Raw genomic sequence first — 23,692 nt, forward strand, 5'->3', positions numbered from 1 at the left:
CTCTGCACTTTTCTTGGAGCTGTCTGAGGGCAAAGACCATGTCAGTAGTTCGTCTGTTTGCCCGAAAGCCGCACTGTGATTCTGGGAGAATATTCTCAGCGACACTAGGTATTATTCTATTTAGTAGAATCCTAGCAAAGATTTTGCCTGCAATGGAGAGCAGCGTGATTCCCCTGTAGTTGGAGCAGTCTGATTTCTCGCCTTTGTTTTTGTACAGGGTGATGATGGTGGCATCACGAAGATCCTGAGGCAGTTTTCCTTGGTCCCAACAAACCTTGAAAAACTCATGCAGTTTGGCATGCAGAGTATAATACTATATATTTAAAAAATCACACACAGAGAAAAAAAATAACAAATAAAAATAATAATTTTTTTTATCAGATCTAAAATATCACATCTAGGAACATACTTAAATCAAACTTAATTGCATATACTTAACAAATGGAGTCCACTTCAACTTATAAAAAGACATCTTATCTTGAATTGAAAAAGATATCCTTTCCATAATTAAACAAGACTTCATCTCTAAATACCACCTATCCAAAGTTAGTATATTTCTATCTTTCCAAGTAGACGCTATATATTTCTTGGCCACTGCTAAAGCTAAATAGATAAAAGAAATCTGATAATCATTTAATCCTAGATCAATTAATGATTGCATATTCCCTAATAAAAATATATCAGGATCTAATACAACACAAATACTATATAATCTATTAAATATAGTTTGAATACCTTTCCAAAACTGTTGCAATCGGTCACAAGACCAGACAGTATGTAAAAAGGTACTAGCTGTCTGGTCACAACGAAAACAACAGTCTGACTTACTAAGACCAAATTTTTTAAATTTTTCTGGTGTTAGATATAATTGATGTATAAAATTATAATTAATCATCGCTAATCCAGCATTAATCAATTTCCGAATACTGTTTGGACAAATTTCCATCCAAGCTTCTTCAGCTATTGTAGAACCTAAATCTTTTTCCCATTTCAACTTATCTTTATCCCAATCTTTCTTACTTTCATTTTCTTGTAAAATACAATACAAATCAGATATATACCCCTTTTCTGGTATTGAAAGTACATATTTCTCAAAACTAGTTTCGGGCAATAAAGTCATTTGGCGACCACATATTTGTTTTACAAATGATCTTAACTGATAGTACACAAATACAGAATTTCCACTAATACCAAATTTCTTTTGTAATTCCTCAAAAGAACAAAAATGTCCTTCAAAAAAACAATCAGATAAGTTTTTTATTCCTTTCCTTTCCCATTGTTTCAAAGTGATGTTAGAGACCGTAAAAGGAACAAGTTGATTATTATATAATGGCAATCACCCAGACCATTTATTTTTAAGCCCCATTTTATCAAGTTTACTCGTCCATAGATTCAATAAATGTTTCAATCTGTCCAACCAATCTATGTTTGGTCTTGTCTTAATAATAAATAATAACAATTACAGCACGGAAACAGGCCATTAGGCCCTTCTAGTCCGCACCGAACCAAACACCCCTTTCTAATCCCACCTCCCTGCACAATGCCCATAACCCTCCATCTTCCTCTCATCCATATACCTGTCCAACCTTTTCTTAAATAATACAATTGACTCCGCCGCCACTATTTCTCCCGGAAGATCATTCCACACAGCTACCACTCTCTGAGTAAAGAAGTTCCCCCTCATGTTACCTCTAAACCTCTGCCCCTTAATTCTTAACTCATGTCCTCTTGTTTTAATCTTTCCTCCTCTTAACGGAAATAGTCTATCCACATCCACTCTGTCTATCCCTTTCATAATCTTAAATACTTCTATCAAATCCCCTCTCAACCTTCTACGCTCCAAAGAATAAAGACCCAATCTGTCCAATCTCTCCCCATACTCCAGATGCTTAAACCCAGGCAACATTCTGGTAAACCTTCTCTGCACTCTCTCCACTCTGTTTATATCCTTCCTATAATTAGGCGACCAGAACTGCACACAGAACTCCAAATTAGGCCGCACCAACGTCTTATACAATCTCAACATCACCTCCCAACTCCTATATTCCATGCAATGATTGATAAAGGCCAGCATACTAAAAGCCTTCTTCACCACCCTATTCACGTGAGTTTCTACCTTCAGGGAACGATGTACCGTCACTCCTAAATCTTTCTGCTCTTCTGTATTCCTCAATGCTCTCCCATTTACCACATATGTCCTATTCTGATTCTTCTTACCAAAATGAAGCACCTCACACTTATCAGCATTAAATTCCATCTGCCATTTTTTAGCCCACTTTTCTAAGCAGCCCAAATCCCTCTGCAATCCTAGAAAACCTTCTTCATTATCCACTATTCCACCTATCTTAGTATCGTCTGCATATTTACTAATCCAATTCACCACCCCATCATCTAGATCATTAATGTATATAACGAACAACAATGGGCCCAATACAGATCCTTGAGGCACACCACTGGTCACCGGCCTCCAACCTGACAGACAATTATCCACTACCACTCTCTGGCCTCTCCCTTTCAGCCAATGTTCAATCCATTTGACTATCTCAAAATTTATACCTAAAGACTGCACCTTCCTAACTAACCTTCCATGTGGTACCTTATCGAAGGCCTTACTGAAGTCCATATAGACAACATCCACTGCGCTACCCTCATCCACATTCCTAGTCACCTCTTCAAAAAATTCAATCAGATTGGTCAAACATGACCTTCCTCCCACAAATCCATGTTGAGTACTCCTGATCAGACCCTGTCTATCCAGATGTTTATAAGTACTATCTCTAAGAATTTTCTCCATTAATTTACCTACCGCAGACGTCCAACTTACAGGCCGATAGTTGCCAGGCTTCCTCCTTGAACCCTTTTTAAATAACGGAACCACATGCGCAATGCGCCAATCCTCCGGCACTATCCCCATATCTAATGACATTCGAAAAATTACCGCCAGAGCCTCTGCTATTTCCTCCTTCACTTCTCTCAATGTCCTGGGGAAGATCCCGTCTGGTCCTGGAGACTTATTCACCTTTATATTCTTCAAAAGCCTTAAAACTACACCTTTTGTAATCTCTATATTCCCCATATTTACCCAATTTGCTTTTTTTATCCCACATCTCCCAATATCCTTCTCCTTAGTGAATACCGAAGAAAAGAAACTGTTCAATATCTCCCCCATTTCTCTAGGTTCCACACACAGTTTTCCACTCTGATTTTCTAAGGGACCAATTTTGTCTCTAGCTTTCCTCTTACCATTAACATATTTGTAGAACTCTTTTGGATTTGTTTTCACCCTGCTTGCCATAGTTTTCTCGTACCTTCTTTTAGCTTTCCTAATTCCTCTCTTAAGATTCCTCTTACATTCAATGTATCTTTCAAACATCTCCTTAACTCCATGCTTCTTATATCTAATGTACGCCTCCCTTTTTCTTCGAACCAAGTTTCCAATATTCCTTGAAAACCACGGCTCTCTCAAACCTTTTGCCCCTCCTTTTAACCTAACAGGAACATAAAGCTTTTGCACTCTCAAAATCTGATCTTTAAAAGACTTCCATCTCTCTACTACATCCTGCCCATAAAACAAATTGTCCCAATGCACACCCTGCAAGTCCTTTCGCATCTCCTCAAATCTAGCTTTTCCCCAATCAAAAACCTCAATCCTTGGCCCTGATTTCTCTCTTTCCATAATGACATTGAAGCTGATGGCATTATGATCACTGGACCCGAAGTGCTCGCCAACACTAACCTCCGTCACTTGACCCATCCCATTTGCCAACAGTAGATCTAACACTGCTCCTTCTCTGGTCGGCACCTCTACATATTGTTGTAAAAAACTATCTTGCACACATTTCACAAACTCTAACCCATCCATTCCTTTCACAGAATGTGTTTCCCAATCTATATGTGGAAAATTAAAATCTCCCATAATTACAACCCTGTGCTTATCACAAATATCTACTATCTCCCTACAGATTTGCTCCTCTAGGCCTCGGTCCCCTCCGGGTGGTCTATAATACACCCCTACAAGTGTAACCTCTCCTTTCCTACTCCTCAGTTCCACCCAAATAGCCTCCGTGGATGTGCCCTCTAATCTATCCTTCCTAGGCACCGCTGTAATATTTTCCCTGACAAGCAATGCAACCCCACCTCCTCTTGCCCCTCCGACTCTATCACACCTAAAACAACGAAACCCAGGGATATTCAGTTGCCAATCACATCCCTCCTGCAACCATGTCTCACTAATCGCTACCACATCATACTTCCAAGTATCAATCCACACCTTCAGCTCATCCACCTTTTTTACAATACTCCTGGCATTAAAATATCTGAATTTCAGGGATTTCCCATTTTTTAATCCCTGTTTTCCCTCATCTTTAAGAACAACATTATTTACTTTTCCTGACAATTGCCCTTCGTCTTCTTCCAGAGCATTTCCCTTCTCTATCACCTGCCCATCCATATTCAAATACTTACTACAAACTTTCATTGTTTTCATTCTAACCTTCTCCTTACTGCTCTGTACTATTTTGTTCCCTCCCCCCAACCATTCTAGTCTAAAGGATCCTGAGTAGCCCTAGCAAATACCTCTGCCAGGATTCTGGTCCCCCTGGGATTTAAGTGTAACCCGTCCTTACTATACAGGTCACATCTCCCCCAAAAAAGGTCCCAGTTATCCAGAAACTTAAAACCCTGCCCCTTACTCCACCCCTTCAGCCACGTGTTAATCCTCCACCTCATCCTATTTCTATTCACACTGTCACGTGGCACAGGGAGTAATCCAGAGATTACCCCCTTTGCGGTCCTTCTTTTTAACTCCCTACCTAACTGCCTGTACTCACTTTTTAGGACCTCTTCTCTAATTCTCCCTATGTCATTGGTACCTACATGTACCACGACCTCTGGCTCCTGTCCCTCCCACTTTAGGATATCTGGGACACGAGCAGCAACATCTCGGACCCTGGCACCAGGGAGGCAAACCACCATCCGGTTCTCCTTGCTGCGTCCGCAGAATCCCCTATCCGTCCTCTTAACTATGGAGTCTCCTACCACAATTGCCCTCCTCTTCCTTTCCCTCCCTTTCTGAGCTACAGGGGCCGACCTCGTGCCGGAGGCACAGCCACTGTCACTCCCCCCAACCTTGATGTCCCCCTCAACAGTGCTCAAAGAGGCGTACTTATTGCTGAGGGTTACATTCACAGGGCTCGTCTCTGGCACCTTACGTTCTTTTGTCCCTCTCCTAACAGTTACCCACCTTTCATCCTCCCGTGGCCCTGGCGTGACCACCTGGCTGTAACTCCTGTCTATGACTACCTCTGTTTCCCTAACCAGCCTGAGGTCATCGAGCTAGAGCTGCAGCTCTAGTTCTTCTGATTGGTTGCATGGATCAAGAAGTCCACCACATTGGAACAAAGCCCCACTTCTCCCAATCCACTGATCCTCTGAGAGCAAAGAATGACTGGAATTCCTGGTCACTAACCATTCTAATTTCCCTCACCATTCTCACACCGGCGTCTGACTTCAATTCCTCCAACTCCATTGCATCTGCTTCCAAGGTGAGGTCTTCCTTTCCTGAACATCCAAGATGCCCTCGTTCTTCAAAAAACATGGCATTCCCTTCACCACCATCTTCTCTGCCCTTGCCTGCATCTCCTCTATTTCCCACACTCCTGCCCTGGCCCCCAGACATTTCAAAGGCACCCACCCACCACCCCACCAGCCACCCCATCTAACATACTATCCTCTGCAACCTTCACCACCTCTAATGTGATTTTCCCCTCCCTTCTCCTCTCCACCCTCCATAGGGTCCACTCCCTCTCCCACTCATCCCTTCCCACTAATTATAGCCCAATGGTACCTATCGCCGTGACCACAGGAAGTGCTCTACTTCCACCAACATCTCCTTCCTTATCACCGTTTGGGTCCCCAAGCAGTCCTTCCAAGTGAAACAACTCTGTCAGGTGAATCTGCAGGGGTCATCAGCTGCCTCCGGTGCTCTACATTGGAGAGACTGGATGTGTGTGTGTGTGTGTGTGTGTGTGTGTGTGTGTGTGTGTGTGTGTGTGTGTGTGTGTGTGTGTGTGTGTGTGTGTGTGTGTGTGTGTGTGTGTGTGTGTGTGTGTGTGTGTGTGTGTGTGTGTGTGTGTGTGTGTGTGTGTGTGTTGGGTCCTGCTGACTTCTCACCATTCCACCATCTTCCCGGTGTTGAACAGAGGTTGTCGGATTTTGGGAGTTGTGGTTTATTTTTCCTTTGATCACAAGCAAGTGATGAACTATGTTTTCTCGTGCAGTATGAAAATCAGACCAAGTTGGCCCTTGTGGGCAACTGGGGGACGACTGGACTTACCTACCCCAAGTACACTGATGTTACTGGCAAGATCAAGCTGCCCAAGGACTCCTTCCGCCCTTCCCCCGGCTGGGCATGGTCCGCAGATTGGTTCATCAGTCCCGAGAAAACGTAAGTCTTCCTCACTCCAGTCCTCACATGGAAAATGGAATCTGTAGGCAAGAGTTAGACCCTACTTAGAGTATTGTGTTCAGTTCTCGTCACCTCTTTGCAGGAAGGATGTGGATGTTAGTGAGATGGTGCAGAGGAGATTTACCAGGATGTTGTCTGGATTGGAGGGGATGTCTTATGGAAAGGGCACAGAGGAGATTTACTAGGATGTTGCCTGGATTGGAGGGCATGTCTTTTGGAAAGGGCACAGAGGAGATTTATCAGGATGTTGCCTGGATTGGAGGATATGTCTTATGAGGATAGGTTGAGCAAACTTGTTCTTTTCTCCTTGGAGTGATGGAGGATGAGGTGTGAGCTGACAAAGGTGTACAAAATTATGAGAAGCATTGACGGCCAGAGGCTTTTCTCCTGAGCTGAAATAACTAACAGAATGGGGCTTAGTTATAAGCTGCTTGAGAGTAGGTAGAGGGGGGAAGTCAGAGGTAAGTTCTTCACACAGAGAGGGGCAGGTGCCAGCAACAGTGGTGGAGGCTGGTTCAATAGGATCATAAGATATAGAAGCAGAAGTCAGCCATTCAGCCCATTGAGTCTGTTCCGCCATTCCATCATGAGCTGATTGTCTCCCTCTCAGCCCCACTCCCTGGCCTCCTCCCCATAACCTTTGATCCCCTGACTATTCAGATACCCATCAATCTCTGCCTTAAATACACCCAGCGACCTGGCCTCCACAGCTGCCCGTGGCAGCAAATTCCAGAGGTTCATCTGGGTAAAGAAATTCCTCCCCATCTCTGTTTTAAATGGGGTACCCTCTCGTTGTAGATTCCCCTACCATGGGAAACAAGTTCCAGGCCTTTCAACATTCAAAATGCTTCTATCAAATCCCCCACCACATTCTTCTGAACTCCAGAGAGTCCAGTCCAAGAGCCGACAAACGCTCCTCACATCCTCTTCCCTTCCTTCCAGAAAACGTTACACAGAACATTCCAGCACAATACAGGTGTTTGCAATTCCCACCCAGGAAGAAGGTGATGGCCGTCCACCCTATCTTTGCCTCTCATAACCTTGTAGACCACTATCAAGTCTCCTCTCATCTTTCTATGCTCCAGAGAAAAAAGTCCCAACTCTGCTAACCTTGCCTCAGAAGACTTATTTCCCAATCCAGGCAACATCTAGGTGAATCTCCTCTGCCCCCTCTCCATAGCTTCCACATCCTTCCTATAATGAGGTGACCAGAACTGAACACAATACTCTAAGTGTGGTCTCACCAGTGTTTTATTGAACTGCAACATCACCTCATGACTCTTGTAGCCATATAACAATTACAGCACGGAAACAGGCAATCTCGACCTTTCTAGTCCGCACTTAACCAAGCACTAGTCCCACCTACCTGTGCTCAATCCCCCGACTATATGCCTTCTGAACCACCCTGTCAACCTGCGTGGCCGCCTTTGAAGCTGTCCGGATTTGGACCCCTAAGTCCCTCTGTTCTTGCACTCTGTGACAACCCTGTCCTCTGCCTTCAAGTTTGACCTTCCAAAATGCATCACCTCTTGCGTATCCGGATTGAACTCCTGCCAACTTTCCACCTCAAAAGAATCTTGTGTGTGATATCATCTATGTACCTTGACAATAAATCTGAAATCCCAACTCTGCATCCTGTCTAACCTTTTGTAACCTACGACAACTTTCAGCTTCATCGCGGCACCTCCATCCTTCGTATCATCCACAGACGTACTGACCCATCCGTCCACCTCTTCATCCAGGTCATTTATAAAGTTCACAAGGATCAGGGGTCCCAGAACAGGTCCCTGTGGCCCCTCCACTAGTCACTGACCTCCAGGCAGTGGATCTTCCAAAGCACGCTGCTTTTTACAAGCAAGCAAATTCTGAATCCACACAACCAAGGATCCATATAGATCCCTGCCTCATGGGGGACCTTGTCAAATAGCTGACTAAAATCCATATAGACCACATCTACCCTCATCAGTTTCTTTTGCTATTTCCTCAAAAACCTCAATTAGGCTCTTGAGGTATAACCTTCCCTTCATAAAGGCATGTTGAATATTGTGAATCTTTTAAGAAACTGTTAGTACATTGAACTGAGCTAAGTGGAGGGTTATGCAATAGAGAAATTCTCGGCAGTTGCTCGGCTATAAGGTTGGCTAAACACAGTGGGTGAACGGGCTGTGAATGTGCTGTCGATTTCTTTTCTCTGTTCTGCGTTATTTCACTCTTTCCATCAAGACACACAACCTCAGCAAGGTTGGCGTAGCGGGTAGCGCAACACTCTTACAGCACCAGCGACTGGGACCGGGGTTTGTACGTTCTTCCCGTGTCTGTGTGGGTTCCTCTGGGGGCTCCGGTTTCCTCCCACCATTCAAAATGTGCGGGGGTTGTGTAAATTGGACAGCATGGCTCATGTGCCGAAAGGGCTGTTACCGAACTGTATGTGTAAAAATGACCTGTTCAACGTTCAACATCATTGAGAGTTTATTGTCAGAGATCCATCTTTACTCAGGCATAGAGGACGCACCAATGACAGTCGTGTATATTTAAGATTTTATTGTCATGTATTTACACGCAAAATGTAATATACACATAATTTCCTTCTGTCTGCTGTTCAGCAAACATAGAGCCTGTTGCCCCTAAAAATGAGAGAAAGAGAAACAAAAGAGAGTCCCTTCAGAGTCACCAAGTGTCCATGGATTTGCCTCCAGTTCTCCTGCAGCCTCTCAGACTCCTGTTCGATCCATCGGTCACGTGAGATCCAGATCCAAACCTCCAACACGGTCAGGAAGTCTTCAGCGCCTGAGGCCCCTTCGGAGAGCCCCTCTTGCCCTCAGCACTCTCTCGACTCCCAGCTCCAATACCTGGTTCCCACGAGTTGGACTCCAGCAGCCCGTGCGGGTTTCCAACCCGCAGCCTGTGTGGTTCCCTCAGCCGCTGAGCCCCTCGCTGGTCTGCTACCGTGGTCACCATCCAGTAGGATCATCTCCCAATCTTCTCCTTCTGAAGGGGGGATGTTCTCCCCATTTCTGCTGCCCTGTCCCAGTCCGCTGCTCCCCCAATTCTGCAATTCCTCTCGGTCCACTGGTGAGCACAGGTGCACAGTAACAGGCCCTTCCAGCCTATGAGCCCACGCCACCCAAATACCCCAATTAACACCCATCCTACAACATCACTGAGTGTGTGTGTGTGTGTTGTCTACCTGTCTGTGTCTATTGGTTTCAATATGTGTGTATGTGCGTGTGCCTCTATGTGTAATTGGATGGACCTGGGACTCTCTGGGTGGGTCTGACCCTCACTGGGTGGGCCAGAGGAAGGGCTGCCCTCCTGCTCTCTAACCCACCTCTTGGTGCCCTCAATGACAGCCTGCTCTATGATGCGGATGCTGGTCACATGACCTTCGTGGAAGAGGTGTTTGAGAATCAGATGCGCTTGCCAGGCGGGCAGTGGATTCAGATGTCCGACACCTACACAGACGTGGTGAGTGGCAATGGCCCTGTCTCCGACCACTCTTTACCTCGAGTGTCCCCTCACCCTGACGTCCCTCACCAACATTTCACCCTCGTGCCCTCAACTCTGAACACATCACCCAGGCTCAATCTGCCTCCATGAACCTCTTGACAACAATCCTTCCTGGCCACAATTTCTTCACCCAGTGAAACACAAAAGTTTACAGACACGGTGATTGTAGTAAAAGCACACTGAAATGCTGGTGGGATTCAGCCGGTCTTTTCAGCATCCATAGGAGACAAAGATCTATTGTCAACGTTGCGGGCCTGAGCCCCTCAAGGAAGAAACAGAATTCAGCCTTGAAGTTTGCTTATTGCTTGAAGAAGGACTCAGGCCCGAAACGTCGGCAATAGATCTTTGTCTCCTATGGATGCTGAAAAGACCGCCTGAGTTCCTCCAGCATTTCAGTGTGTTTTTACTGCACTCTCTTCACCCCCCTCATCCTAACAGGATTAAGATCTATGAGTGTGACATCACCTTCGCCCAGGTTCAAGGACCGTTCCTTTCCGCACTGTTATCAGACTCCTGGATGAACCCCATCACACCCAGTGATCCGATGTAAACTTTGCTCTATCACAACTGACCTCCCTCCGTCACTCTACAACCCCCCCTTCATACTGGGTCTCACTTGTTCATTCTACGTCCACGATGGCGACCTGGACAGCTCGCAAAGCAAACCCGCTCTGTGGACCCCAGGCGACGGGTTTGGAGCGAGGCAAGGCTGTCATTGAAATGCTCTCCTGTTGCAGAATGGAGAGAAGGTTCCACCGAAGGAGGAGATTGAGTGCCCAGGGGGCTGGAAGTGGGAGGATGCAGAATGGTCCACGGACCTCAACAGAGCAGTTGATGAACAAGGTGCGTGGGATTCAAGGTTCCTTTGTTGTCATGTAACAGTACAGAATGTGTAATATTACAGGTAATTGCCTTCTACCTATTGTAAGACAGAGTCATCATTAGTGTTGCCTGGCGTCCCCTACAGTACGAGAGAAAGAGAAACAAAAGAGAGCCCCTTCAGAAAACTGAGAGTCTGTGGATTCGCCTCCTGTAGCCTCTGCAGCCACACAGACTCCTGTTCAATCCATTGGCCACTCGAGTTCCAGATCCAAACCTCTGACATGATCAAGAAGCCTCCATCGTCCGAGGCTCCTTGGATCCCTTCTTGCCCTCACAGCCTTCTTGAATCCCAGCTCTGAGTCCTGGTTCGCATCTTGGTTCCTGCAGCGCTTGTGAGTCCCCCCGACCGCTAAGCTGTTCTCTGGCCCACCACCACAGTCATCATCCCATAGGGCCATCTCCTCTGCCTCTCCTACTCTGGGGGGGGGTAGGGTGTTCTGCCCATTTCTGGTGCCCTGCACTGTTCCACTTCTCCTCTGAGTTTGCAGACGGGATCAAGGGAGGACAGGGTTGGAGAGTGTTGCACCCTCTCTCTTCATTTCACATGCCAGTCCCCAACTTGCTGCAGTGACCATCATACAGCGCGGAACAGGCCCTTCAGTCCCTTCTGTCTGTGCCATCTGAGCTGCCGGCATTTGTTTATCTGGCCTCCTCCCAGAGTCTCAACTCTCCACTCTTCCCAGTGTTGGCATGAAATGCCAGCATTTTACATCCATTCTGGATGTGTGTGTGTGTGTGTGTGTGTGTGTGTGTGTGTGTGTGTGTGTGTGTGTGTGTGTGTGTGTGTGTGTGTGTGTGTGTGTGTGTGTGTGGGGGGGGGGTGCAGGGTGCGTGTGTGGGTGGGTGTGTGTTTGTGTGAGTGTGAATGTATGTGTGGGTGTGTGTTTGTGTGTGGATGGGTGGTTGCGTGTATGGGTGGGTGTGTGTTTGTGTGGTGTGAGTGGGTTGGTGTATGTGCGTGTGTGTGTGGGTGTGTGTGGGGGGGTGCAGGGGGTGCGTGGGTGAGTGGGTGAGTGGGTGAGTGGGTGGGTGGTTGTGTGGGTGGGTGGGTGTGTGTGTGCGTGCGGTGCATGTGGAATGAGCTGCCAGAGGAGGTGCCAGAGGCAAGGGAAGTAGCCACATCCAAAGACATTTAGACGGGTGCTGGGGTCGGGATAATTTAGAGGGACATGGGCAAAACGCAGGCCAGTTCACCGTGATTATGGCCCGTTCCTGTCTTCTTCCCTTGTCCCTTTGAGGACATACCATCTTGAGCAAGTTTGGTCAGCATGGACCATGATATATTCGTGTACAAGATCAATCAGAATCATAGAATATAGAACATTTCAGCTCAGTACAGGCCCTTCAGCCCACAATGTTGTGTTGACTTATACTACTTACCAAATAAAAAATCTAGACCCTCCCTACCTCATAACCTTCTATTTTTCTTCCATCCATGCACCTGTCTAAGAGGCTGATAAATGCCCCTAATGTTCCAGTCTCCACCACCATCTCTGGCAAGGCATTCCAGGCCCCCACAACTCTATGTAAGACACTTCTCCCTGACGTCTCCCCTAAACTTCTCTCCCTTCACTTTGCACACGTCCTCTGCTGTTTGCTGATCCTGCCCTGGGAAACAGGTGCTGACCGTCCACCCTATCTATGCCTCTCAGAATCCTCTCGACCTCTATCAAGTCTCCTCTTATCCTTCTACGCTCCAAAGAGAAAAGTCCCAGTTCTGTTCACCTTGCCTCATTAAGACTCGTTTCCCAACCCAGGTGACATCCTGGTGAATCTCTGCACCCCCTCCACAGCTTCCACATCCTTCCTGTAATGAGGCAGTAGAAGAGAGTGGGCCATACAGCCCTTCGAGCCAGCACCGCCATTCACTGTGATCATGGCCCGTTCCTGCCTTCTCCCCTCGACTCCGCTATCAGGACCTACCGTCATGAACATGTGTCGTGAGATTCATTATTTGTGGCAGCGTTATTGTGCATTACAGGCTCAAAAATTACATTTCCAAATATATGATTAAAATTAATTAAATGGCACGAAAGAAGAGTAAAAAAGTGAGGTTGTGTCTGTGGCTCATTGTCTATTCAGGAATCTGATGGCAGAGGGGGTCGTATTTGTAGTTCAGTGCCCATTCATTGTCTGATGGCAGTGGGGAAGAAGCTGTCCTCATGCCGCCGAGCACTCGTCTTCAGGCTCCTATTCCCTGACGGTAGCAGAGTGAAGAGAGTCTTGCCTGGGTGGTGGGGGTCTTTGAGGATCATGGCTGCTTTCTTGCGACACCGCCTCCTGTAGATGTCCTCGATGGAGTGAAGACTGGAGCCCATGATGCCGAGTTCACCACTCTCTGGTCGTGTGGGCTGCCAGAGGCCTTTCCCCAGGGTTGAAATGGCTAACCTGAGGGAGGGGGCGTAGTTTTAATGCTGCTCGGGAGTGAGTCGAGGTGGAGGGGGGAATGTAAGAGGTGAGTTTTTCAAACAGAGAACGGTGGGTGCATGGAATGTGTTATGGAGGCTGGTACAATAGGATTGCTTAAGAGACTATTGAACAGGTACATGGGGCTGAGAAAAATGCAGTGGGGAAATTCGAGGCAATTGTTAGTGTTGGTTATTGGGTTAGAACAACACTGTGGGCTGAAGGGCCTGCACTGTGCTGTATTGGGTCGGCATAGTTAGCGAGGCAGTTAGCGCAATGTTATTTCAGTTCCAGAGACCAGGGTTCGAGTCCCATGCTATCTTTAAGGAGTTTGTACGTACTCCCCATGTCTGCCTAGGTTTTCCCCGGGGGATCCAGTTTCATCCCACTGTTTGAAATGTACTGGGAATTGTAGGTGAATTGGGTGTAATTGGATGGCATGGGCTCATGGGCCGGAAGGGCCTGATACATTTAAAATTAAATTTCTATGTTCCAGGTTAAGATGGGCTGAAGGGCCTCTTTCCCTGCTGTTTAACTTGAGGTGCGAATGAGAATAGTCCCTTTATCCCATGAGATTATTATGGCTCCAGAAATGATGTTCTGCAGATGTTGTATTTCTGAAATTAAATTAGGGGGCGATGGGGAACCTCTGCATGTCAGGCTGTATCTGTAGTGGGGGGGGGGAAGGGACCAGAGAGGCAGGACCCTGGCGAGGCTGTGACTGTTCCTGCCATCCCTGCTCACAGGCTGGGAGTACGGATTCACCATCCCGACAGAGCGGAGGGTGAAGAACTGGTCCCCGGCCGAGAAGATGTACCACACCAACAGGAGGCGGCGATGGGTACGGATGAGGAGGAGGGACCCCAAACAGATGGATGCGCTAAGCAAGGTAGGTGCGGTGGGGCAGGAGGGGGTCAGAGGGAGGGAGCTGGAGAGGGCGAGGGGTTGGAGGGTGGAAATGAGAGGGGGAGAGGAGGGGGTTGGAAGGAGAGAGCTAGGGAGGAGGGGGTTGGAGGGAGTGAGGTGGGGAGGGAGATGGGGGGTTGGAGGGAGGAAGCTGGAGGGAGTTGGAGAGAGGATAAGGAGAGGTTGAGAGGAGGGGCAGGGGGAGGGGGAGAGGAGGGGTGGAGGGAAGGGGAGAGGAGGGGTTTGGAGGGAGGATGAAGAGAGTTTGAGAGAAGGGGCAGAGGGAGGGGAGAGGAGGGGTGGAGGGAGGGGGAGAGGATGGGTTTGGAGAGTGGAAGGAGTGGGGTGGAGGGAGGGAGCTGGGGTGGGCTCTTTCCATCATGGTTTTCCTCATGTCCCCAAATCCAAGCACTGTGGAGCTTCTCCCTCTCGAATCCCGGCTCCGATACCTTGTTCCTGTGAGCCAGTCTCCAGCCCATGTGGGTCTCTCAGCCTTGAGCCCCTCACTGGTCTGCTGCTGTGATCACCGTCATCTCCTCTGCATCTTCTTCTCAGGGTAGGGGGTGTTCCCCTTGCCTCAGTCTGCTGCTCCCCTGCAACCCCTTGAGGCCACTGTCAAACACAGGCGCCACCAGCTTTGGGCCCAGACATCTCCCTTAAAACTCTTTCCCTTCACATGTTCCTCTCTGTGACACTGTTAGCCCATCCAGTCAAGCTCTCCCTGAAACATAGAAGTGCCAGATGGTGCCGGAATGGTCTGGCTCTGAATAACTCAAGTTCATGAATGTCTGAGGGTAGATGAACGACCAGAAGATCAAAATGCTTTGCATCGCTGCTTTATGGGATCTTTCAGAGCACATATTGGCTGCAATGTTTAAACAAATATATTTTTGAGGTCCTCATATTGTATTCACACAGAAATCCCATTCTCCATGGTAAAAACATAAAATGTTGGAGAAACTCAGCTGGTTGTCCGGACACCTGCTGATGTTCTCTCAAACTTTGATGAAGGGCTCAAGCCCGAAACATCGGTGATGAATTTTTACACAAAGGGCACAGTTTGACAAGCTGAGTTTCTCCAGGTTTCTTCCTTCAACCACGGTGTCTGCGGACTTTCGTCATTTACTTTCTCTCTCCTTGATGAGGTGGGGGGGAGTGTTCTGCAAGCCCGGCACCAACCACCGGGGGTCAGCATAGGCCCATGGACCCATCAAATGACTCTGTGGAGACCTGAGTTTGGAATAAACTTCACATTTATGTGCAATCTGTGTGACCGTTCCAATCGAATACATTTCAACCATCAAATCTGTTCATTCACCAAAGTCAACAAACTCTCAGTAAAACATGTCACCAAAGGATTAGAAGTTATGAGGACTGAAGATCAATGCCTAGAGCAGCCAGCCAATCCCAGGGCCAGCCTTTGAAAAACCTGTCCCAGACTGAGCCTTCACAGCTGGCTCAGCAGCTCCATTTCTCCCACACAACCATCACTCCCTCTCCAGCACAATCCTTGCCCTGCTTTTACCATCCAGCACACACCTCTCTCAGACCTCTGGTGTGGTCCATTATGCCCCTCTGCTTCCTGCTGCTCCAAATCTCAACACACCGGAACTTCTGAATTCATCTGTTATCTTGCAGAAAAAAGCAACGAGAACTGCAGTCACACTTTGGGAAGATATTGGTGCTCTGACCGGTGTCTCTCAGTCCCCCTCTCTCAGTGGGATATCTGTACACTGACTGATGTCTCTCAGTCCCCCTCTCTCAGTGGGATATCTGTACACTGACCGGTGTCTCTCAGTCCCCCTCTCTCAGTGGGATATCTCTACACTGACCATTGTCTCTCAGTCCCCCTCTCTCAGTGGGATATCTGTACACTGACTGGTGTCATGTGGAAGTTTGGTTTCTGAGATGGAATGACTTTTTTAAAAAAAAAACTAAAACTGGCAAGGATTTGTTAAATAGAACATTGAACGTTACAGTACAGTACAGGTCCTTCAGCCCATGATGTTGTGTTGACACATACAAACTTACTCAACCATCTAACTCTTCCCGACCTCACACCCATACATAACCCTCTATTTTTCCTGCATCCTTGTGCCTGTCTTTTGAATGTACCTATTCTCCACCACCACCCCTGGCCATGCATTCCAGGCACCCACCACTCTCTGTGGGGAAAAAAAAAAAAAAAAAAACACACCCCTGATATCTCCCCTAAACTTTCATGCCCTCACCTTAAACAGTTGTTCTCTGGTATTCGCTAATGTCACCTATCTCTGCCTCTCATAATCTTATAGACCTCTATCAAGTCTCCTTTCATCCTTCTACACTCCAAATAGAGAAGTCCCAGCTCTGCTAACCTTGCCTCATTGTTTCCCCAATCCAGCCAACATCCTGGTAAATCTCCTCTGCCCCCTCTCCACAGCTTCCACATCCTTCCTGTAATGAGATGAACAGAAATGAACACAATACTCTAAGTGGGGTCTCACCAGAGATTTATAGAGTTGCAACATGACCTCTCGACTCCTGAACTCAGTCCCCCTATTAATGAAGCCCAGCATCCCATAGACCTTCTTAACCTATCAACCTGTGCGGCGACTTTGAGGGCTGCATGGATATGGACCCCAAGGACCCTCTGTCCATCCACTCTTAAGTAACCGACCATTAACCCTGTACTCAGCCTTCTGGTTTGTCCTTCAAAAATGCATCACCTCACACTTATCCAGATTGAACTCCATCCGCCACTTTTCTGCCCAACTCTGCGTTCTGTCGATATTTACTTGAAATATTTTTTTTAAATTTAGACATACAGCACGGTAACACATCCTTTCAGCCTGTGAGCCCAACCCACCCAATTAAACCCAATTAACCTACAACCCTTGTACCTTTTGGAATGTGTGTGTGGGGAACGGTGTCCTGACTGCTCTGCTCTCCCCTGTGGGCTGAATGACCTGTTTCATGCTGTACCACCTGGTGTGGGGAAGGGCACTGTCCTGACTGGCTCTCCTGTCCCTTGCGGGCCGAACAGTTTGTTCTGTGCTGCATCGCCCTGTGTGAGAGGGGTACTATCCTGACTGCACTGCTCTCCCCTTGATGAGCCGAATGGTCTGCTCTGTGTGGTATGTCCAGTGCATTGAGAGCAGAATCCTGCCTACTCTGCTCTCTCTTGTGGGCCAAATACCCTGTTCCATGCTGTACCACCTGGTGTGGGAGGGGTACTGTCTTGAATGGCTCTGCTCTCCCCTGTGGGCTGAATGGCCTATGTCGCCTTGTGTTGAAGGGGTACAGTCCTGACCAGCTCTGCTCTCTCCCAACCCAGACAAAATCAGTGGATGTGGAGGGTGAGGGCTGGGAATATGCCTCGCTGTTCGGCTGGCGGTTCCATCTGAAGCAGCGGAAGACGGACACATTCCGACGTCGGCGCTGGAGACGGAGGATGGAGCCACTGGAGAAGGCCGGCCCCTCAGCTGTCTTCGCCCTGGAGGGAGCGCTGGTGAGTGCCTGACCCGACCTCCAACACCCTGACCCGACCCGCGACTCGACCTCAACGTTCCCGGTTCCAGGAGCTTGGCTTTGTGTCGAGGTCCATGCTGAGGTTGCTCCTGTTCTACTCTGCAGGGAGGTGTTACAGAGGACAAGAATGAGGAGAGGACAGTGTCAGCTCTCAACCTGGGCGTGAACACCCCGACCGTCTCCTGCATATTTGACAGTGAGTGCTGTAACCCCCCTCCCCCCTCCTTTGGCAGCACACGGAGGGGAGAGCAAACTGGGTTATAGAAGGGGGACATTGGTGTGAGCTGAAGGTTTGTGTGCATGTGTATGTGTGTGTGTGTGACTGTATGTGTTTATGTATGATAGTATGGTGTGTGACTGTGCGTGGTTGGCGACTGTGTGTGGGAGACTGTATGTGTGTGCATGTGTGTGTATGTGTGCATGCGTGAAACTGTGTGTGTGTTAGTATGTGTGTGTGAGTACGTTTTTTTTGCCTGTGTGTGCATTTGGTGTGTGTGTGTGTGTGTGTGTGTGTGTGTGTGTGTGTGTGTGTGTGTGTGTGTGTGTGTGTGTGTGTGTGTGTGTGTGTGTGTGTGTGTGTGTGTGTGTGTGTGTGTGTGTGCGCGCGCGCGCAAGTGTGCATATAGTGGGAGCCTGAGTGTGTGAGCATGGGAGTCCCCACTATCCACCCCTACATCCAGTTGCCCGTTGCTGCGTGTTGTCAGGTATTGGTCCATCACTCTTGCCTGTCCTGCCCTCTCCATGGGCACCAGAGTCTCCACACCCACACATCCCCCCACAGCACACATGGTTCACCAATGGAATTCAGCTGCAGGGCTTTCGGCCCAACTGTTCCATGATAGCTTAGGGAGTGGCACCTGCTGCTGTCCACACCAGCCTCCTTCCACTCTCTCCAACTTCCCTCCATAAACTCTTCCCTCTCTGTGGGGGCTAGTTATATGCCCCACCTCTCGCAGCACAATAGCTCTGGAATCACTTACCCACACCCCCCCTCCAAGATGTATGTGGGGTGGGTGGGGGGAGGTGCTGAATAGTTGAAAGCCGGGAAGATTGCTGGATACATCGCTGGATGTCTGGATGTGGAGAACTGAAGGATCTGAAGATGGGGAAATCCAGATGTGAACACCTTGTTGCACCCATCTTTGTCACGTCCTTGTTTTGTTATCAGACCATCCCAGCCTGAGCTACCATCACCACCAGGTGAAACCAAACCCAGTCCCTTGACCCCACCTCAACACGGAGTGAAGAAGCCACCACAAGATTCCATCTTGCCATGGTTCACTGACCGCTGTGTTGTCCTCAGGTGGATCGAGATATCACTTGCGGTGCTACTTGTACCAAGCCAGGGATCTGATCGCCATGGACAAGGACAGTTTCTCTGGTAGGTCTCTGCTCCAGAAATGGTGGGTTGTGATGCAGTTACCTCAGCAGCCACAACCCAGGATCGAATCCGCCGCTGTCCCTCAAGTGTTTGTACGTTCTTCCCGCGACCCATATGGGCTTTTCCCTGGGTGGGGGGGGGGGGGGGGGGCTCTGGTTTCCTCCAAGCCTCTAAAACATTTGGGGTCGATGGGGTCATTGGGCCAATGGATGAATTCAAGACTGGAGTGAAACACAAAGGTCTGCGGGCCCCCTGATTGTAGTGAAGACACAAAACATGCTGGAGGATCTTAGTCAATCATTATGCATTAGGTTTTACCCCCCCCCCCCCCCCCCACACTGACATGTCTGTCCACGGCCTCATGAACTGCCCCACCAAGACTGATTTTCCTGTCTGGACCCTCTCCAACAGGATGGCATTAACATTAGGCTCTTTTAAACTGCTGTAGCTGGGTAGCCCTCCTGGGACCCAGGCACATTTAATAGCTCAAAGGTGTTCCCAGGATCTTTTAATCCGCAGGGAAAAATCACCCCATTAAATCCCTAACCAGGCAATGTAAGGGAGATCTTGCAAAGATGCATCACACACTCACTGGATGACGTGAAGTAAAAGATTTTAACCTTACTCTCCCTGGGAAGCTTGTTCAGACCATGTTCTAATGTTCCCTTTTCCGAGTTCCTCCTCTACATTTGATCTTGGTGCCCACACGCAGCCTGGTGATGCATGCCTGCAAGTGCTGACGACACCGGAATAGCCGGATCAGTTGCCGGTGGATGCGACCTAGGTAGGTTTAACTGGGTTCCCTGTCGACCTCCGAGGTAGGGCAGGGACCCGGTGGATTTAGAAGCCCGCTGATCGGGTCGGATCCTTTCAAGGCAGGTTGGAAGTGCCTATTGACTTCCCCGGTTTCTGCTAGTCCACTCCCTGTTCGCCCACCCTTCCCCATTCCTCTGCCTCCAGCTCCCCACCCCCTTTCCTCTCCATTCACTGAGCCACCCTCCCTCCCCCGTTTGCTGATGTGCCCTGTCTCCCTCCCTCCTGCCTGTGGGACTGCCCCACCTTTCCTCCACCATTTTGTTTGGGCGCCTGCCAACATTTTGCTTATACCTAGATGAAGTGCTCAAGCCTGAAACGATGGTTATGTATCTTTATCTTTGCTAATATAAAATACACTGTTTGACCTGCTGAGTTTCTACAGAATTGTGTTTTTACTTCAACCACGGTGACTGCAGACTTTCGTGTTTTACCTCATGTGTTAGGTGATGTTCGTCCGATATGTGGATAGCCTGGGCCCGAGGCCACGGACTGACCATTTTGATGTCCGACCCTGTGACCTGACAGCTTCCTGACTGACTGTCCATCTCTCGGCCGCCCGGTGTGGGAGGGGGCCAGGTGTTCAGTGGATCTCTTTTGTGTCGGGTTTGGCGAAACTGGCCATTCACCGGGCTGTGGTGGTGGGCGGTTGAGGGGGGGGTGGGGAGAGCTGGCTGCCTGCCATCTTTCGGGATTATGTCCGGACCCGTGTGGTGTTAGAGAGAGAACACGCAGTGTCCGAGGGGACAGTGGCTGAGTTCAGGGAATAGTGGGTCCCCCAAGGGATCGTGCTTGTGGATGATGACGAACATCGTGTTTTAATTTGATGTGTGACACTGTGTAATAGAGAGGTAGTCGTAATTACTGCCTCTCATGGTTTGTTGCCATATGTTATGGTGGTTCTTGGTTTCTGTTGTAGCTCCGTCTGTGTTTTGTGTTTGAAATGTTGTAGTTGAATAAAGTCATAAAAAATACTGTCTGTCTCGCGTCCTTTTGCAGACCCGTATGCAATCGTCTCGTTCCTGCACCAGAGCCAGGCTACGGTAACCATCAAGGGCACCTTGAACCCCACCTGGGACCAGACACTGATCTTTCATGAAGTCAAGATATTTGGCAGCCCCGAGGTCATCGCCACGAACCCCCCGGACATTGTAGTGGAGCTGTTTGACCACGACACCTATGTGAGTACCATCATTAGTGATGGGAGAAGGGCCATCCCTAGAGAGGTTGCATTTAGGAGCAGGGAGGTTCTGATACAACTGTACAAGGTCCTGGTGAGTCCCATGTGCAGCTCTGCTCTCCTTTCTTGAGGCCTTGGACATTCACTAGATTGATTCTAGAGATGGGGGGGTACAATTGGTGGTGAGTGGGATACCGCCAGGGTTGGTGCTGGGCCCACGACTGTTCAGGATGTACATATACGATTTGGAAGAGAGGACAAAGTCTAATGTCTCTTTCCCTTTTCTCTGTCTCGCTTCATACAGACATGGTAAACACCCACCTCTCTGCTTATCACATCCAATGAAGACATTTCCTTGGCCTCGACCCCTTCCCTTAGCTGGCACTGTCTGTATTTGGAGACTTTCTGCTTCTGCCTCATTCTGCTCATTCCTTGAAGAAAGTCTCAGGCCTGAAATGTTGGCTTTTGTCTCTTATGGACGCTGAAAAGACCAGCTGAGTTCCTCCGGCATTTCGTTGTGTTTTTAACTACAATCATGGCGTCTGCAGATGCACAGAATGTAGCATCTCTAAGTTTGTTAATGACACTAAATTCACAAGATCACAAGGCAAAGGACAGAACCAGGCCACTCGGCCTATCGAGTCTGTTCTGTAAATCTACACTAAGCTACTTCCAATTTCCAGCCTTTTCCCCATATCCCTTGTCGCCCTCACTAATGGGATATTTGTCTATTATATAGTCCCAGTGATCTGGCTTCCACTGCTGTATGCGGCAGCGAGTTCCATAGATCCACGACCCTCCAGCTAAAGAAGTTCTTCCTAATCTCTGTTTTATGTGGATAACCTCTCGTTTTCAGACTATGACTCCTTGTCCTCGATTCACCCACCAAGGGAAACATCTTACCCACATCCACCCTATCTAAACCTTTCAAAATACGAAATGTCTCTATGAGATCTCTTCTCATTCTCCTAAACTCCAATGAAAACAACCGTCCAGACTGAGCTGCCAAATGCTCCTCGTACGTTAGCCCTTGCATTTCAGGAATCATCCTAGTATCCTCTCCAACAACATCACATCCTTTCTAAGATAGGGGGCCCAAAACTAAACAGTTCTCCAAATGAGGTCTCACCAGTGCCCCATAGAGCCTCATCTCCACCTCTTTACTCTTGTACGCTATTCCTCTTGAAATGAAGGCACACATAGCATTCGCTTTCTTCACTACCAATCCCACCTGGTCATTAACCTTTAGGTTTCCCTGCACGAGGACACCCAGGTCCCTTTGCACATCCGAGGTCTGAATTTTCACCGCATCCAAATTCAGTAGAAAATAAATAGTGCAGAGGATACGGAGAGTCTGCAGGGAGATATAGGTAGGTCAAGTGAGTGAGTAAGGGTCTGGCAGATGGAGAACAATATTGGTCAATGTGAGGTTATCCACTTTGGAAGGAAGATCCGATAATTATCTAAATGGCATGCAATTGCAGCATGTTGGGAAGGGCTTGTGCATGAATCGCAAGAGGTTGGTTTGCAGGTACAATGGGTTATTTAGAAGGCCAATGGAGTATTTGCCTTCATTGCTAGCGGGATTGAATTTAAGAGCAGGGAGGTCATGCTGCAACTGATCAAGGTACCAGTTAGGCCACATCTGGTGTCCTGCGTGTAGTTCTGGTCTCCATACTTGAGGAAGGATGTACTGGCTTTGGAGATGTTGCAGAGGAGGTTCACCAGGTTGATTCTAGAGATGAGGGGGTTGGCCTATGAGGAGAGATTGTGTCATCTGGGACTGCACTCACTGGAATTTAGAGGAATGAGAGGGGATCTTATAGAGACATATATAAAATTATGAAAGGCATGGATAAGATTGAGGTAGGTAAGTTGTTTCCATTGGTGGGGGAGACCAGAACTAGGGGACATAACCCCAAGATCTAGGGGAGTAGATTTAGGAGGGAGATTAGGAGAAACTGCTTTTCCCAGAGGGTGGTGAATCTGTGGCATTCTCTGCCCATTGAAGCAGTGGAGGCGACCTCAGTAAAGATATTTAAAGCAAGGTTTGGGAATTAGGGACATGGGGAAAAGACAGGTCGGTGGAGATGAGCCGATCATCAGATCAGCCATGATCTCATTGAATAACGGAGCAGGCTTCGATGGACTGGATGGCCGCCTCTTGCTCCTGTTTCTCATGTTCTTATCCACCCCTTGACCCTGCCACACAGTGTCATGGAGAGTCTAAAACTAGAGGGTGTGGGGTTAAGGTCAGAGGGAAGAGATTTAAACCAGCCTGAGAGGCACTTCATGCAGAGGGAGGTGGGTGTATGAATCGAGCTGCCAGAGGAAGGGACGTTCATGATGTTTTGAAGACATTTGAACGGGTCCGTGCTCAATGATCAATGAACCAAAGACACGGCCTTACTTTTTGTGCACTATTATTTTAATTTTTTTATATAGTTTATGTTGTGTGATGGTTATAATATGAATGTTTACACTACGACGCTGCCACAAAACGCGAATTTCATGACTTGTTCATGACAAATTAATCCTGATTCTGATTCTGAGGGAAGGGTGAAAATGACAGAGGCCAAACACGGAACAATGGGAGGCAACATGGTCACCATGGACAAGTTGGACTGAATGGCTGTCTCTG

The 23,692-nt window shown here is 48.2% G+C and overlaps 1 protein-coding gene across 12 annotated transcripts in view; it reads left to right on the forward strand.

Moving 5' to 3' along the window:
- Positions 1 to 23,692, forward strand: part of dysf (dysferlin, limb girdle muscular dystrophy 2B (autosomal recessive)) — a 444,465-nt gene that overhangs the window by 280,483 nt on the left and 140,290 nt on the right. For all 12 annotated transcript variants that reach the window (XM_069923420.1, XM_069923428.1, XM_069923419.1 and 9 more), the window contains 8 exons: positions 6,279 to 6,445; positions 9,817 to 9,931; positions 10,711 to 10,816; positions 14,008 to 14,150; positions 17,484 to 17,657; positions 17,783 to 17,873; positions 18,981 to 19,058; positions 20,871 to 21,052. In XM_069923420.1, the coding sequence (XP_069779521.1) occupies positions 6,279 to 6,445; positions 9,817 to 9,931; positions 10,711 to 10,816; positions 14,008 to 14,150; positions 17,484 to 17,657; positions 17,783 to 17,873; positions 18,981 to 19,058; positions 20,871 to 21,052 (1,056 nt within the window). The remainder of the gene's footprint in view (positions 1 to 6,278; positions 6,446 to 9,816; positions 9,932 to 10,710; positions 10,817 to 14,007; positions 14,151 to 17,483; positions 17,658 to 17,782; positions 17,874 to 18,980; positions 19,059 to 20,870; positions 21,053 to 23,692) is intronic.

Source organism: Narcine bancroftii, chromosome 3 (genome assembly GCF_036971445.1).
Source record: "Narcine bancroftii isolate sNarBan1 chromosome 3, sNarBan1.hap1, whole genome shotgun sequence".
Taxonomy (NCBI): Eukaryota; Metazoa; Chordata; class Chondrichthyes; order Torpediniformes; family Narcinidae; genus Narcine; species Narcine bancroftii.